This window comes from Papilio polytes, unplaced genomic scaffold (assembly GCF_000836215.1).
Source record: "Papilio polytes unplaced genomic scaffold, Ppol_1.0 DF824024.1, whole genome shotgun sequence".
NCBI classification, from domain to species: Eukaryota; Metazoa; Arthropoda; class Insecta; order Lepidoptera; family Papilionidae; genus Papilio; species Papilio polytes.
Genome location: NW_013525180.1, coordinates 1,077,254 through 1,094,750, shown reverse-complemented (window position 1 = coordinate 1,094,750; position 17,497 = coordinate 1,077,254). Strand labels below are relative to the sequence as shown.

Here is a 17,497-nt window from a genome sequence, read left to right as displayed (position 1 = left end):
CTATTTTCAAGGAATTATTTCGTTACTTTTTAGTGTACTGTTTTTTTGAGAATATTTTGTTTTGTTTTTAGTGCATTTTGTTTTGTTTTTTATAATGACGTGATCGTCCTTGTGGTAATACTTTAAATTGTTGTTCGTCGTTGCTGCTTGGCATCTAAACCTTTCCAACAATGACAATACACCTTGCTTGTTTGAAACTAGATTTCGCCCGTATCTCCGTCCGCGTAAAATAGAATAAAAGCAAGTAGCCTACGGTTCTTCCTGACTATGCTCTACATCAATGCCACTAAAAACTTAGATTACAGTTAAAACTTAATACTACATTGTTAAAACCAAATATACAATAAAACCAATAAAATCAATAATTTTAAAATACAATAAACCCAATAATTTAAAATGTAAAAATAAACTGTAAATATCAATAAACTGTACACCCCATCTTTTAGGTTATGTTCGTTTATGATTACGGACCAATTTTTCAGAGTGGTATGTATTTTATCCGGCGGGAACATCGATACGACGATTCTGGGTCGTTGTCTAGAGCGAGGTCTGGCCGCGGAGAGGAGGCTGGTGAAGTTCAAGGTGACAGTGAGCGACCGGCCGGGCGGCATCGCGGAGCTTTGCAAGCTTATAGCATCTATTGGCGTCTCCATAAAGGATATAATGCAAGAACGCGCCTGGGTCTTCGGTGATATATTTAGTGTTCGGGTTAGTTTATAACCTCTTCAATTCATTATACATTATTAGTTTGTTAGATTTAAAAAAAATCAAAATCATAAATTTAACCATTCATATGATTCTGTCATCTTCATTTGCCCTTTATGTATAGGAAATACTTTTGCATATTGTATAGAAAAGCCATCTTTTTTTACTTAATTTAGTTAAATTAAATTATGTCCATCCATAAAGTATGAAAAATATTGTTTTTTTTATATAATATAAAGTGGCAAACGAGCAAGTGGCCACCTAAATACACCGAAATGGAAAGCGACCGCTGCCCATAGACATCCGCAATTGCAGATGCGCTGCCTACCCTTAATTGGCGGAGGAGACGCACATAAAGAGAATTTTTCCCCTTCCCTTTTAACTTGTTTATTATGTTATCTAAGAACTATCTATTCTTTCTTCATTACAGGTGAAAGTTGTGTGCGAGACCCGAGGTCCGGATCACTTGGAGGAGCTGCGTACCGTCATCGCCAACACATACCGCGAATGGTACTTCTCACGGGAATGCGATTTCGATGAAGATCCGATGACAAATGGCACTGATTCTTTAGACAATATATCACATTAACATATTCAGTGGCACTGACTCGCTATGCAAATTCACTATTAAACTGCATCGACAAAGTAGGCCTTGATTCAGTAGGAGACAGTAAGAGAAAAATCAGGTAGAGATCTACAGGTGCTTTAAGTTTTAAATTGAGCTGAAATAGTGCTATAAACTTGAAGACCCTTATTATCAGGGACAAGTTCACTCTAATAAGTATTAAATAGAAGCATAGAACAGGTTAACAATTATTAAAAAAAAAAAACATACAGACGAATTGAGTACCTCCTTCTTCTGGGAAGTCGGTCAAAAATAGGTCCACTAGCTGCGGAGTTATGCCGTAACACACATAAAAACATACAGACGAATTGACGATTCTTTTGGGAAGTCGGTTAAAAATGTATTTAAAACGTATCTTAAAAAAGGACTAATCATGATATGAAAATGTTTATTTGTGTGAATGTTTGAATATCATTTTAAGGTTATTTGTATCCTTATAGGTTATGTTATATGAATTTGTAGCATAACAAAGTTTAATTAACAAGTCATAATTCTATAGGCTAAGAAATAAGATTTGATTTTTAAATAACAAAGCGTCATGGTACAGATACTTTGTGAAATGTTTATGAACTCTTTGTCTTTTATTCTGAATGAATACTCAAAATCAATAAATAAACATATACAATAGTACATAATGTTTTAATCGGACTTTGGTTTGTAAAAGGCAAATCGATAATGAGATACAGAAAAAACACAAAGAATGAGAATTAAGAGGTGTTTTTTACGGATACGATCGAGCTTAGTACAATTGGAATTTATTGTAATTATTGTCATCGACATTACTATTATTAGTATGACTAATAATGTTCAACAAATGTTTAAATCGAATATCGATAGTTCGCCATGCGTGTGTGTTCGTCACTATATCACTCGTCTATAAAGTACGACATTTATCTTTATAAGAATTGTATTTGGAACTTCATATGCATCATGTATCATTCTAATAAATCTTATAAATAGACAAACTATAATTTATTTTATCCTCTCCTTCAAATTATATTTTATTCAAAATTGAAAATCACAATGACAAATCATGTCATTCTCTTTGTCACATAAACAGTCACTTTAAACCAAAAATATGTTTTTTTCTTAGATTTAAAAATCAGTTTATTTTAATTTATTATGGTAAATTCTTTTTGATAAATAACGTAGCAATATGGACGTAAATGTAAGTATTATTAATTGTTTTACCAATAATTATCTAATTCGCAATTTTACAAATCTCATGTACAGCATGTCCCAGTCTCAGTTTTCCTATCCGTACTACTATTATACTACGCAGTTTTTTGTTTCCCAATAAGAAATAAACATTAGTCAATATATATCTAAATTTAGCAAAAACGGTATATTAGTAGAAATCTATATTACTAATTGACAGGCGCCAATTGTTTTTTATTATTTAAGGATCCAGAATTTGATCCATATTGTGATCCAGCCAATCCACGCAAGATCAAATACGATGACGTATTGGCGGCTTCGCGTCGGTGTGTGGGATGCGTGGTTAAAACACCATGTGTGGTACGAACGAACTAGAGCTTTTTTCACTATTACCTTTGCTTACGCATTTTAAAGCCATAGGCAAATTTTTATATTTGAGCCAACATTTTTAGGACTCTTCTAAGATAATTAAATTATATTTTAAAAAAAACACTAGTAAATACGAAGTCTGTCAAGAAATAAATGTTAAATAGTTTAAAAATTACGAACTTTCGCTCTATTTAGAGTTACGCATACAAAAGCCCCTACATTGACATTAGAACAATAACAATTTTTTATTTCTTATTTCCTTTGTATTTTAGAAAGGTCATATGTCCGAAACACTCGGAATGGATTTGTATTTCAAGCAGGAGTTCCTACAATATACGGGAAGGTAATAAATCTTAAAAAAATGATTATCATATGAAAATTATTTTATTTATTTAATATTGACCACTGTTTTAGTTTTAAGGAGCGTGGGGTATGCAATACGTTGTTGCTACTATCTGAAGAACAGAAAAGGAATGGAGTGATAACAGCCAGTACGGGAAACCATGGCATGGCGTTGAGCTACCATGCGGCACGTCTCGGTATACCCTGTGTGGTCGTAATGCCGCAGCGCACGCCGCTCACAAAAATCAGTAAATGTACGAGTTTCGGCGTCAAACCTTTGCTGCACGGCTTTTCTATTGCTGACGCTAAACTGTACGCCATGACGATGAGTAAAGAGAAAAAAATGCTATATGTCAATGGGTATGTGCACAAAATAAAAATAAAATTTAATAATAATAAATAAAAATAATAACAGATACGAGCAGCTTTATGCTGCAAATTTCGAACACGGGTTATATATTTTTTTAATTTAAGTCGCTTTTTTGGCCTGATCAGATTGTTTTCCAAACAGAAGCCGAAAATGGACAACCACGCTGTCACTAACCGTATCTTAATTTAATCTACCTCTCATATAGTTAAAAATTTCTTTTAAAATCTGAATGTTTTTGCTTGTATTTCCTTTAACAGATACGATCATCCTAACGTGATTGAAGGGCAAGGGACAACAGGTATAGAGATCATGGAGGCAGTGCCCGATGCGGATGCTATAGTGATCCCGGTGGGGGGCGGAAGCCTCATCTGTGGCGTCGGAGTGTGCGCCAAATACATCAAGCCTAGCATCGAAATCTATGTCAGTCTTACTTTGAAATGTGATAGATTTTATTTAAGATAGATACGGTGCCGTCTATACCAGAAACTCTTGAAGGACCCTAAGTTATGTTACTTAAAAGATATCACTGAGACAGCTCATTCAAAATGCATAACGTTGCACGAAAACGGCAAAGTTTAGTTACGTCTAAAACACGCCGGTATTCAATAAAGTGAGGTTAATTTTGCGTTCAATAGTCACCGATATAATTGTTTTAATATTTTCAGGGCGTAGAGACCGATAAAACATGTAGTATGGTTGAAACATTTCGCAAAAATGAACGAGTATTCTATCCAATAGACACAACCATAGCCGATGGACTGGGGGTCAATAAAGTAGGAGTTAACACATTTTTCACCTTAAAAGGAATCGTCGATAAATTGGTATGATATAAATAAATAAAAAACAAAATCATTTAACATACCTAAGCAAAAATGTACTAATATTTTCTTAAAATTTTGCTAAAATAGGTTGTGGTTAAAGAAGATTGGGTGGCCCGGGCAGTGATGCACATTGTGGAACAAGAGAGATTCGTGGTCGAGGGCGCCGGGGCGACCGGTGTCGCCGCTTTAATGGCTGGCCTCTTCCCCAACTTGAAAGGGAAGAAGTACGTTAATACATTATAATAAACATATATGAACTATAAAAATGATAATACAAAACTTGTCTGCAGATGATGATGTAAAAATTGTGTTGAAAGTAAAAACTATTTCCTTACTGATACTAGTGGTAAACTTGACACAGAGTGGTATGTATTCTGACTGGGGGCAACATCGACACTACCATACTGGCGCGAGCGCTGGAGCGCGGCATGGCGGCGGAGGGCCGGCTGGTGAAGTTCAAGGTGACGGTAAGCGACCGGCCGGGCGGCATGGCCGAGCTGTGCAGCCTGATGGCCACCTGTGGTGTCACGCTGCGAGACTGCATCCCCGAGCGTGCATGGGTTAAAGGAGACGTCTACAGTGTAGAGGTACATCTAGATAATTTCTTGATCTTGAATTTGAAGACGATCATTTGAATTGTCCTGATAAATCATTCATCTGCGTGTAATTAAAAAATAATAAAAAATAGCCTATGTTACTCACTGATAACGTAGCTTTTTAATGGTGAAGGAATATTTAAATCGGTCCAGTAGTTATTGTGTTATTTCAATACATACAAGAATCAAAATCTTTCCTGTTTATAATATTAGTCTAGAGTATAGGCGTGTAGGTACTAAAAAGCAATTATTGGTAAGTTATTGTTATGATAATATTGTCTTGTTTTATAGCTGAAAATAATAGCCGAAACACGTGGTTGGGATCACACTAAAGAACTGATGGAAATGGTAAAGAAATCTTACAAGGAGTGCTTCTTCCAAGAGATGGGAGGCTCAGAGAAACCGATAGTACGCCGCGGGCCGTGCCTTGCGCCTAACCCTATCTGCATGCAGAAATAAAACGTTATTGCTGGTTTCAACTGCCATGACATTTGTATTTACACCATATTGCTGTCTCGGTTTCTTCAACTATAATGTAAGGGATGACAATATGTGTCAATACAAGTGTCACCACGATCAAACCCACACTTATGACGATATTTCTGAAAACATTGAATACTGATACATGTTACAAAATGTAAAGTGAAAAAATAAAGCAAGTGACTGAATTCGTGTGATTTAATTTACTTATTATTTGTAAAACAAATTAAATATGGAATCAAAGGGTTTTTGGGAAGCAAAATTTTCCGCTTCCTTAGAATATGGCACAAGATCAAGGACCAATAGCTTAAAGCATTAAAACATGATTTAAGAAAAACTATATAGTTTTTAAATTAATATGTGGGCAAAATTTTCACTGCAAAATGTTTTGAAAAGTAACTTTTTAAAAGTAAAAGTAACTTTTATGCTTTGTCTCGTTTTAACAGCTTTTGTCTAGAAATGTAGAAAAAAAGTCTCCCAGATACGTCAGTTTTCAAAATTGTCAAATTTCTTGGTTATCCTGTCAGATAAAAATTAAATAATTTCTTTGATAATTAGAAGATTATAGTAAAATTGATAATGTCAAAAATTCTTAATATATCAACACCTCCTATAATTGAAACTGAATCTCTAGGCATGTCGCCGGGTGCGCTCGCTAAGCGGGTTTTCGTTAAACGTTTGTACCAATGGTGTCCGGTAAGTTTATACATTTGTTTGTATAAAAATGTTACGATATTTTTTATTTCCATCTTTTGGATATTAAGAAATCACAAATTCCAAATCAAAATGTAAACAATACGTAACACCATTAAATGGAATATGTTGTGGGTAGTCTTTAAAAATAATTTAATAACCACAATTATGATAGAAGTTTATAAATCTTGATCATTATCTAATAATTATATTTTAAAGCGAAAATTAAAAACGGCTCAACTCACGTTTTTATCCTGTGGAGACAGCACCGAATAGTTTCAGACCAGTCACTGTCGTCAGTGAGAGACGCCACGTGACCGCGAACAAAACCTAACTAATACTCGCCCTGAAGGACCCCCGAAGTGTCTGAAACTAGTCGGTGCCGTCACCGGAGGATAAAAACTTGAGTTGAGCCGTTTTTAATTTTCGCTTAAATTAATGTCTCACGATAGTTTTAACCAATTTAAGTTATATATTTTACTAGATGTTTCCGTGCGGCTTAATCCACATGAAATTATAAAAATTTTATTTTATTGTTTACATTTGTCAAATTATCAATAGCAAATCTTGTTTCCTTATTGTAGCAGCAACTTATGGTCTCTTTCCCACATTAGGTATTTTATCGAAAATATTTACCCCTAAGTTTATTGGCGTGAAAATATATAGCCTAAAGCATGACGTAAGTGTAGGGCTTGTTATTAAAAAAGCATTATTGAAAAATATGCTGTAATTGCTGACATCTTTGGCAACAACGCTTTTACGCTTTATTATAATAGTATAGATTGATTATTTTTATTCAGCTTACCATGTTATTTGTTTTAAAATTAATTCGTATCTCAACATGTAGTGATACAGTGATCATCACTGGTCATTTCAGACACAAAACATAGAATTTGATCCGTGGTGCGATGAAGAGTATCCGAAAACGATTACATGTGATAATATTCTTGATGCTAAGTCTAGTATTAAACGAGAATTTTCAAAGTCACCATTAGTGGTAAGAAATATTAATTTGTTACTACATAATACTTTTTTAAAGTTCATGTTAATTTATCTCTGGAATATCGTATGTAATATATTAATGTTTAACGTTATAATGCCAAGTTTGTTTTTTTTTAAGACCTCAAAAAATAATAATCGCTTCCCCCTAGAGGTGTACTACAAATTAGAGACTTTTCATCCAACAGGGAGGTAAAATTTGAATATTTATATTCAATAAATATATGCGATATTAAAGGATTCCATAATATAAATAATACATTAATTATATTTTTCAAACCAATCAGTTTCAAAGAACGCGGTGCCTACTATGTTTTAAATAAACTGAGTCCAGAACAAAAAAAGCTTGGTGTGATTTCAGCATCTCTTGGAAACTGGGCGATGGTAAATATCTATTTTATATAATTTTCAATACTAATATTATAAAGAGGAAAACTTTGCTTGTAATGAATAGGCTCAAAAACTACTAACCCGATTTTAAAAAATCTTTCACCGTTAGAAAGGTAATTTATCTGTGAGTAATATAACCTATATTTTATCACTTATTTATTATTATTTTTTAAAAGTCGCGGGCAAAAGGTAGTTATAAAGTAAAATATAGGTTTAAGTGTATGTACATGTAAATAACGTAAATATGATACATAAATCTGTGATCGTAGTCTGTAACTATAAACCAATAACCACTAGACTCTTTTTTAATTTCACAGGCTCTAGCATACTGGGGAAAAAACTTAGAAATTCCCGTGACCGTGGTGTTGCCAGTTACCGCGTCGTTGCGTACCCAACAGTTCTGCATGGATTATAACGCTGAAGTGGTTGTTCACGGAAAAGATTTGACTGAAGCGAAGAGAAAAGCTTTCGCTATTTTAGTGAATTCCAAATTTAGTTATATTAATGGGTAAGCAATAAAGACAACCTAAATAATACATAAACTTAAATATAAACAGCTAATAAACAGTGTTCTTTCGAATGGACTCTTTCAAAACCAAATCTTGACAGCTAAGATCCCACTGACTTGACTCATTATAAAACTCTCTCAATTTATCTTTATCAATACATGGATGCTAATCCTGATATATTTCAGTTTACTACTTAAAAAACAATATAAATTACGATTCAGATACGACCATCCACACGTAATATCTGCGGCGGGAACGATTGGTGTTGAAATACTGGAACAGATGCCCGATGTGTACGCCGTTCTAGTTCCCGTGGGAGGAGGCAGCTTGATCGCCGGCATCGCCGCGGCTATCAAACGAATCAGACCTGGAGTTCTTGTCTATGTAATTCTGTTTTGTTTCATTATTTAAAAACTAAATAGCCGGTATACGAGAAAGCGGTTGCCCCTTTCACTGGCCTAAAGGAGTATTCCACCAAATTTTAAATTATCTGATAACAATTCAACGTGTGAAATATCGGATTTTGTTCCCTTATCTGACAGTGACGTCATTTTTAAACTATCTGAGCCTCTATCAGCCACTGGCTGATTTACATTTACATGGGACAGACCCTTAATGTTGTAACTTACCCGACGCTAGTCACAGTAGATAAAAAATGTATTATGCTTATAATCGAATCCTTGACCCATGACGCACTTGGCAACTGAGCAACAGTCACTTGAATGTTCTTTTAATTACTAATTACGTTATAATACCTTTGCACAGGGACAAGACTATTAGTCTTGAACTTTTTACGAACTAAATAAATTGTTAATACCGACAGCATAATTTTATCACACAAATTATTCTATCACAGGGTATACAATCAAACAAATGTCCCAGTTTCAAGAGAGCGTTAGAAAAAGGTGCGCCTTACCAAACGGCGCTGGAACTCGGGATTGCAACATCATTGCAAGTACCAACAGTTGGGTGTAACGCTTTTCAAACAGCAAGAAATCTTGTCGACGATGTGGTATTAAATTAACTACATTCCAATAAGTCTACAGACTCGTAGCACATTAACAGTAACAATTTTATTTAATGCATCTATGTTCTCTGGGAAGTTGTGTCTTCAACTGCTCGCATTTAGCTTTAAATATATGATGACAAATTCCAGGTGTTAATTAGCGATGATTGGATATCAAAAGCAATATTTCATCTCATTGATCGAGAAAAAATTGTTGTAGAAGGCGCAGCCGCGATAACGCTTGCAGCGATTATGCATCTACCAAAAGCGTTAAGGGAACTAAGAGAGAAAAAGTAAATTTATCTTTCCTAACTTTAACACATTCACTGCCATAGACTGGCGTTGCGAGTTTACGTTATTGTGTATGAATTTGTAGCAGCATTGAACGTGTTAAACCAACAGTAGATTAAGCGATAAATAAATTAAAGTGAGGAAATATTAATTACGTAATTGTAGTTTTGATCCTTTATATCTCATCTTGTAATTAAAGAAACTAGTTCATTTGTCTAAGGTCTTGTTATAAAGTTAAAACTATATTATAAACGAGAGTTTAATTTTCATTGTAGTAATTGCTTGCAGAGTTGTTTGCGTTATAAGCGGTGGTAATTTGGAACCAATGCTCTTTAAATGCATTGAAAGGGCTAAGGCTTCAGACGGTCGCTTAGTTACTATAAAAGTATGTATTAGGATTTACTTTTATATAGTCTCTTATTTTGTTTATTGTATTAAATGTAACTTTTAATGCGTTTTATTTATTAGTTCTTTATTACAGGCAACATTTCCCAAAGAAGATTTAGATACCCTTAAGAAAATATTTAATTTTATAACACATCTGGGATGTAACATAATCCGCCATGATTTTGACCAGTCGTGGCTCTCCGACAGTTATCCTAACGAGTTAAATGTAAGGAACATATTTTTTAGTAGACACATGACAATTAACTACAATCTCGATATTTTAATTATATTTTTTTACAGGTAACAATATTATGCGAAACGCGTGATAAAGAACACACAAAATCGGTGAAAAGATTGTTAAATAAATTCTTTTCGGATATCTGCGAAGTTCAACAAGAGCGCTTTTGTACTTCAGATATGTGTAAATGCTTCTCTTGTAGAATTGAATAAGTAAAGAGATATGTACTTGAGTAGTACTTTTGATGTTTTATTGCTTTTATTAAGACCCGTGCTAGTAGGTTTGTATAGATATAATGAGGAGGCATGGATTAGTGGAACTCCCAAGTAAATCCGTTGCTGCCTTTTAAAAAGATGTATGTTCACATCTTAAAGCACCCTAATAAGTACCAGGTTGGAAATACCGCAGGAGGCCGCTTTACAATGTTGCTGTAAATACCAGGTATTCCGTGAAAACCCCGCCGATAAGGTATGCTACCATCCAGGTGGGGGGGTGAAAGGAATAGATATTATTCATTGTTGTGAACCACTAATTATTGTAGATTAAAAAAAAACATCCAAAGAGGTTGGAGTATACACGCAAACTATTTTACGTTTTTGATTTGACAAAATAAATGTCTTTTTCTTTTTCTGTCATCTTTCAAAACATAGTGATCCTCGTTTCAACAATGTGGAAATAAAGATAAATTCTAAGTGATTTATTCAATACCCAGGATATTCATCAGAATAACATATTAATCAAAATGTCTTCACGCCGATATGTTAGTTAATTACATGAACTCATTATTTGAAAGTTATTGCAATAAAAGTGTACTTACGAAAAACTTACATGATTATTACGTTTGCAGGATGATTACGATCAGTACTGTGATCCGGAGAACCCAAGAAAAATAAATTTTGAGGACATCGTTCAGGCAACCGAAGCCAGTAGGCCTTTTATTCCTGTCACACCGTGTTACGTTAGTAATCTTACTTACTAATATTATAAATGCGAAAGTTTACATGGATGGATGTTTGTTAGAGTCTGGAAGAACACATAGGCTACTCACTTTTGTTTTTATTAATTCCGCGCGAACGGAGTCCCGAGCGACAGCTAGTAATTTATAGTTACTAGAATTGTCTTATGTGTACCAAGGAATACGGAATAACTCGCACTTAAAGTTACCAATAAATATTATTTAACAAGTACAATATGTAAAACTGAAAAAGTAGTAAAATCCCAAGACCAATTAAACAATGTGCATGCATTTAGAATATAAATCGACATGGGTATTTACATTTAATGTCAAATAAAGAATTTACTACAAAATTGATTTCCTTAAAATTTTATTCCATTTCCACAGCTTTCTCAGACACGAAATGATTTTGCAATCAATTTTTACTACAAGCTCGAAACGGTCCATAAAACGGGAAGGTAACTTAATATTGTATTTAACTAAAAGAGTTAACCTTGATGTTTGATACTTCACTGTGGTGGGAACTTTTTGGTAGCAGATAATATTGATTACGCAATAACATCTACACTTATTGTAAACATTCTCAGACACATGGACAATAAATTTTTACTAACTAAGTATAACCAATTCCGACACTATACAGTGCTTTGATAACATTATTTATTTAGCATATAAAATTGTAATGACAAAATAATCAATAGAAGATTGCTAAAACTACCTCGATACTGGATCTCAACCTGTGTCGATAACGCTGAACGCCCCCTTTTTTCCATTTGTTGCGAATTTTCACACATGTTTTTGAATAATTGTATAATATTTTGACAGAAATAAAAAGTTTATTTATTTTTTTAATTACTTATTCCAGTTTTAAGGAAAGGGGTGCACTAAATGCATTACAAAGATTGCCACGGGACAAAACAAAAATCGGCGTTGTATTGGCTTCGCTGGGTAACCAAGCGATTGGGCTGTGCCACTGCGCGCGGGTACTGGGAATACCCGTGGTGGTTGTGATGCCAGACAACGTACCCCTCATAAAGCTGCAGATGTGCAAAAACTTGGGCGCCAAAGTGATAGTGGAGGGCAAAGACCTACAGGAATCACAAAAACATGCACGCTTTATTGCACGAGATAAGGGGCTTTCATATATTAATGGGTGAGGGATTAAGTCTCTTTACTAGTTCCAACGTACTTAAAATTATTAAAAGATAATTATTTGCCCTACTACATAAAAAGGCCGTTTTAGTACGTAAAAAAAAACTTTTTGGCTGTCCTGCTATAAATGCTGCAATTTGACTTCTATTAATTGAAAAAAAAAACGGAGTAACTTTCGTGTATTGTACAGTCGCGACCACCCGGATGTACTAACTGGGTACGGCGGCGTGGCGCTGGAGATCCTGGAGCAAGTGCCGAGTGTGGACGCCGTCCTAGTGCCGGTGGGCACCGGCGGCCTCATCGCCGCCATCGCCACCGTCATCAAACACATCAAACCTAGCTGCCTAGTTTATGTCAGTCACTTTAAATTATTTTGAATATAAAGTAGTATTACGAAGTTTGCGATCATAAAGTAATAATGTAAATCCTCTAACTTAACTGGTCCAAACAGTAACAAAGTAGGTTTCAAAAATTCTGCATACTATTTGTGTTAAACTTCTGTAGTTCTCTTGTGTTAATATTTCCATTTGTTTTAAATACAACAGGGTGTTCAGTCAGAAGTAATGCCCACATTCTTCGAGTCACTGGAAAAAGGCCAGCCTGTGACCAAACCAATGCAGAACTCTCTGGCCGACAGTATTGCGATGCCTTACGTCGGTGTGAACGCCTTCTACAACGCACTGCCCCTCATTGACAGAATGGTTAGATTTAGAACAACTACAAGTATACGTGATATAAATGTTCTATTTATAAGGTGTAGTTATAACTATTTCATCAAAAAATAATTACAGATATTGCTAAAAGAAGACTGGATCGCTCGTGCTATTTTGTATATTGTAGAAAAAGAGCGTTTCGTGATCGAAGGCGCCGCCGCCTGCGCGGTGGCTCCAATTCTAAACAGCCTTGTTCCAGAATTGAAGACTAAAAAGTATTTCTTTTTAGATTTTTCTTATATTCTGACTACTCAAGTTATATAAAGAGACAATTTATAAGACATTTTCTATATTCGGGACTGATTATTATTACTGACCTCTGATTGTTTTTATGCCCGTCGTTTGACATTGATTTTTTTGTTTTTCAAGTTTACTTATTAAACTATGTAAATAATACATTATCGCCCGTTTGCTGATATAACAGAAAATATCTGTCAATGTACAGAAAACAAGTAAATAGCGATTATTAGTAGATAAACCTATTACTCCTGGTAATCAATTTAAAAAAAAATGTTATATCGTATCCTGTCTTATTTATTCAAAACTCATTTTATTTAGTGGTTTTATCACATTTTGTTTTGTATAGTGTGGTGTGCGTCTTCAGCGGCGGCAATATTGACGCAACTTTGTTAAACCGTTCTTTAGAACGAGGACTCGCAGCTTCAGGCCGAATGATCAAATTTAAAGTAAGGGCTTGACCATACGAACGAATAAATTGTGTCAAGTGTTAATATGCGGCAAAGTAAGACGCACTAAAAGATGGAGGTTCTGGATTCGTCGGTTTTTTTTGGCCTCAAAAAAACTTTGAAATTATCTATTAAGATCGCTCAAGTTAACCATGGCTACTCATTTTCAATACAAGGTCACACAATACACAATTTTTATACTCAAGTTAGCTAGCGCTATATTAACCTCGACACAGTTTAAATTGTCCGACAATAACGTTTAATGTACTGCTAATTCGTGTTTTAATTAAGTTTTGATGATTTTGTTTTATTAGGTGGGAATTAGAGCTGATTCTGCGGCAATGGCTGAACTCCTTAAACTGATCTCAGATAACGGTTACAATATAATACGTCAATTTATGGATCACATTTGGATGGAGGATGAAATACACTATGTTGAGGTAAAATATTTAAACAATAACTAAAATAATGCCATATGAATATTGACTGATAAATCAATTCTATTTTCAAAATGCATAACTATTATAAAAAGAATTCATACAATAAAAGATGTCCATGGGCATTGTCAGGGGAGATATAATCGAACTGTAAAATAGATATAAAAACTAGACTTAGCCTAGACCATTGGCTGGTGACGAATAACTACAGAATTCTTTTTTTTTAAAGTAGACTATTAAACATGAATGTAAGAAAAAAAAATCTTCCACAGACCAAAATTGTGTGCCAATCCAGAGATCTGCATCATGCCATACAACTTAAAAGAATAATGGAAAAGGCTTATCCAAAAACTGCCACTTTTGAGACTGAATACCTTAATGACAAACACATGTGTGCCTGTTACATCAAGAGTAAATAATAATTTGGATTTTAATTACTTATCAAATATATGGAATAATAAATCATTTATTTTTAAATACTTCAATATTATTAACATATACTTTCTTAAAACTAAACAAAATATTCAAGATACGAACAAAATAGCACTTTACAATATAAATAAAGTAACATCACAATTTATTTATGCTTTACTCCTTTATCTTGAATGTTTTCAATTAATAATTTTATCCATAAAGGTAGCCATTCGAATGTCTCTCTTGCTAAGGCCATTTACATCATGGGAAGATAGTGTTACCTAAATAAAGAAAAAGGGTTCTTATTAAAAACAGAAGCAACAAAAGCCTAACATATGATTGTTGGTACAAAGTCAACCATTCATTTATTGTAACAAAACTTGAATTAAAAAAATTTATGATGAAGGGAAACTTAAAAATATTATACACCAGAAAACATTTATTCAAATAGAATGTATGTTTTTAATATATTCGACTTTTCATGAAAATGTATGAAATTTAAAAAGAGATTTCTTAATAATAAAATGATAAGCAAATTTTAAAAAACCAATGTGGGCACCTACATATGTATATGTATTACTCAAAAATAATTTGAAATGTTATAAATACCTGAACTTTGTTGTATACATTAAACCATTCCGGATGGTGGTCCATTTTTTCAGCTAACAATGCAACTCTAGACATAAAACCAAAAGCTTCATTGAAATCCTTGAACATGAATTCCTTTTCAATTGCATCACGATTGCTTTGGACCTTCCACCCTGATTGGATTAAGGGCTGTAGGAGCCCATAGCGATCTTCAGTGCTTAGTTTATCTGCCTAAAAAATATAGACGTTTATACAAATTATTAAATAATAAATATAAAGCACCCTTGGAAGGAAACATAAATATTTTAAATGCAACAAGTGTCCATGCATTGTTACTTTAACCTGTGTAGTTTACAATTAAAAATTTTATCCTTTGTAAATTCATGGGGAATTCAAGGTGACAAAACATTAAAAAACACCTACTTACCATTTTCCTCTTAGGCGCACTGGTAAAACCGGCTCGTAGTGCGATCGTTACCAACTGAGTGTCATTGATTTGTGTTCGCGCAATTCGATTCAAGGCAGTGGGGTGAAAGTGTATCGCTATCGAACGACCCGTATTGTACAAAGATTTGGTCCATAACATGTTTCAAATACAAATTAAGTGATTGTAACCGGACTGTATAATAGAAATATAATAAAAATATGATAATACCAATGACATCCAAATTCCCACAAATTCCAACAATTTTGACACTTGAAATTGAAATTGCTTCAGTTATCAATTGTAAACAAAGTGTATTTTTATTTATTTTCGTGTTGATATACCAAAAAGACATTACAATTTAAATTACTTCATATTTTCAAGATTATTAGTCATATAATATAAAAATAAACACGTAAAATAAAAACTTAAGTGATGTCTTATAACGTTTTAGATGCACTGTCCCGTAACTTATTCTTTGACTCTTTCTCTTTGTTTAAATACTTGACATTGACATTATCATTCAAAATTTGAATTTGAGATGGTGTTTGATACAAATAAATGCTAGCTAAAAAAGTACATAGAGTTACAAATAGGAGTGAAAAAAGTAAAGCATCTAGCTTTTACGGAATCTGAGTAAATTTGAAATGAAATGGATATCTTACAGAGCTTTCTTCCTCTTAGAATGATCGAAAAAATTGAAAAGGCGGGAATAGGTACACCTCTTAAGTTACTGACGCTTTCAGTTTTAGATTTAAAGAAACTCACAAACTTAACAGCAGATGATATTGCCTATTTAAAAGACGCCATATCTAATTACTGTAAACCACCTTGTATTACATGTGATAAGTTAATGAAACTCCCAAAATTTAATAAGATACCAACTGGTTGTAAAAATATTGATAGTTTATTACACGGTGGTTTTGCTGCTGGTACTATAACAGAACTGTATGGTGAAAGTGGATCAGGTAAAACTCAAATAGGAATAACAACAGCATTAAACAGTTGGCCTAATAAAAGTGTATACATTTGCACTGAAGATATATTTCCTGTTAAGAGATTGAAACAAATGGCAGATTCTCTTTCTGCTGTTAATGACCATTGTAAACATATATTTGTAGAGCATCTTACTGAGCCACATGAATTGTGTTCCTGTATTAAAGTCAGATTGCCTAGACTTTTAGAACAAAATGAAGTGTCTACACTTATAATTGACTCTATTGCTGCACCTTTTAGATGTGAGAGTACAAATTATATGAAGAGAGCGGAAGATTTGAGAGAAATAGCTATTATGTTACTAACTATGGCTCAAAAATATAACTTTGCTATTATTTGCATTAACCAAGTGACTGCATCATTTGAAGGAGCTTTGAATGTTTTACCATCTCTTGGATTGGCTTGGTCTAACTTGGTAACATACAGATTGTGGTTGCAAAAACAATCAGATACAAGCAATAGTACTTTATTTCAAAAAGGTGTACAGAGTAATAACACTGTCAGAGAACTCAGTGTAGTCTTTGCACCAGATTTACCAAACTCATCTACACATTTTATAATAACTTCAGAAGGATTGAAAAGTATATAATGTAGGAATGCTTTAAAAATAATGTTATTTAAGATCCAATATTTTTAGGTAGATAGGAAAATTAAAAATTTTATGTAAAAATTAAAATTATAAATAGACCTGATATTGACTATTATTTGCTTTTACTAGATTTTAAAGAAAATGTTTTGTAATACTATATAATGAAATACCCTAGTACCCATTGAATGTTGAATGAAATTACTTCAGAATGACATAAATGTCACTATGTAATCTATTATATAGTTGTGACAACCATTTCAGTTAATTTTCTTAAAGTGGCTATGCTACCCTTCCACGTCTGTAGTAAAATATCTTTACGAAATACAAAATATTTGCGTTTTACATTTTAAAAAGGGAGATACCGATTAGCGATGTTAATAAATGTTGAATCACATTTGAATGTGAATCACAAAAAATATATTGAAACAGTTCTTTATCAAAACCACATTAAAAGTATTACTTTACAGTTGGTGTAGAAATATCAACAGAATTCTGTGAGGCAAAATAAAAAGTAAAGTAAAGACGCAAAGTGAACTGACAAGCTATGATACTATTAACTTGACA

General features: G+C 33.5%; 6 protein-coding genes across 6 annotated transcripts in view; 5 read left to right on the top strand and 1 right to left on the bottom strand.

The window, feature by feature from the left end:
* LOC106101102 (L-threonine ammonia-lyase-like) overlaps nt 1-1,526 on the top strand; it is a 7,586-nt gene extending 6,060 nt beyond the window's left edge. Inside the window, exons 9-10 of the mRNA XM_013280218.1 lie at nt 483-708; nt 1,136-1,526. Of these exons, the coding sequence (XP_013135672.1) occupies nt 483-708; nt 1,136-1,294 (385 nt within the window). The 3' untranslated portion in view covers nt 1,295-1,526. The remainder of the gene's footprint in view (nt 1-482; nt 709-1,135) is intronic.
* An 835-nt stretch (nt 1,527-2,361) lies between these two features.
* On the top strand, nt 2,362-5,654 carry LOC106101103 (L-threonine ammonia-lyase-like). The gene is made up of 9 exons (XM_013280219.1): nt 2,362-2,498; nt 2,735-2,848; nt 3,130-3,200; nt 3,272-3,559; nt 3,827-3,989; nt 4,235-4,390; nt 4,478-4,614; nt 4,752-4,977; nt 5,278-5,654. Exons 1-9 carry the CDS (start codon nt 2,487-2,489, stop codon nt 5,443-5,445), a joined length of 1,335 nt encoding a protein of 444 aa, XP_013135673.1. The 5' UTR covers nt 2,362-2,486; the 3' UTR covers nt 5,446-5,654.
* A 308-nt stretch (nt 5,655-5,962) lies between these two features.
* LOC106101100 (L-threonine dehydratase catabolic TdcB-like) lies at nt 5,963-10,219 on the top strand. Its single transcript, XM_013280216.1, has 11 exons — nt 5,963-6,162; nt 7,037-7,156; nt 7,280-7,350; nt 7,446-7,542; nt 7,866-8,056; nt 8,279-8,441; nt 8,914-9,069; nt 9,214-9,356; nt 9,643-9,739; nt 9,836-9,967; nt 10,042-10,219. The coding sequence occupies exons 1-11, from the start codon at nt 6,046-6,048 to the stop codon at nt 10,189-10,191; spliced, it is 1,437 nt and encodes a 478-aa protein (XP_013135670.1). The 5' UTR covers nt 5,963-6,045; the 3' UTR covers nt 10,192-10,219.
* Nucleotides 10,220-10,600: 381 nt separating this feature from the next.
* On the top strand, nt 10,601-14,401 carry LOC106101104 (L-threonine ammonia-lyase-like). Its single transcript, XM_013280220.1, has 10 exons — nt 10,601-10,739; nt 10,827-10,937; nt 11,322-11,392; nt 11,800-12,087; nt 12,277-12,439; nt 12,632-12,787; nt 12,878-13,014; nt 13,386-13,485; nt 13,800-13,925; nt 14,195-14,401. The coding sequence occupies exons 1-10, from the start codon at nt 10,722-10,724 to the stop codon at nt 14,339-14,341; spliced, it is 1,317 nt and encodes a 438-aa protein (XP_013135674.1). The 5' UTR covers nt 10,601-10,721; the 3' UTR covers nt 14,342-14,401.
* LOC106101107 (probable pterin-4-alpha-carbinolamine dehydratase) lies at nt 14,371-15,599 on the bottom strand. Its single transcript, XM_013280222.1, has 3 exons — nt 15,352-15,599; nt 14,946-15,155; nt 14,371-14,617 (listed from the first exon to the last, which is right to left on the bottom strand). The coding sequence occupies exons 1-3, from the start codon at nt 15,508-15,510 to the stop codon at nt 14,534-14,536; spliced, it is 453 nt and encodes a 150-aa protein (XP_013135676.1). The 5' UTR covers nt 15,511-15,599; the 3' UTR covers nt 14,371-14,533.
* An 86-nt stretch (nt 15,600-15,685) lies between these two features.
* LOC106101105 (DNA repair protein XRCC3-like) lies at nt 15,686-17,260 on the top strand. The gene has a single exon (XM_013280221.1). It carries the CDS (start codon nt 16,001-16,003, stop codon nt 16,931-16,933), a length of 933 nt encoding a protein of 310 aa, XP_013135675.1. The 5' UTR covers nt 15,686-16,000; the 3' UTR covers nt 16,934-17,260.
* The last annotated feature ends 237 nt before the right edge of the window (nt 17,261-17,497 follow it).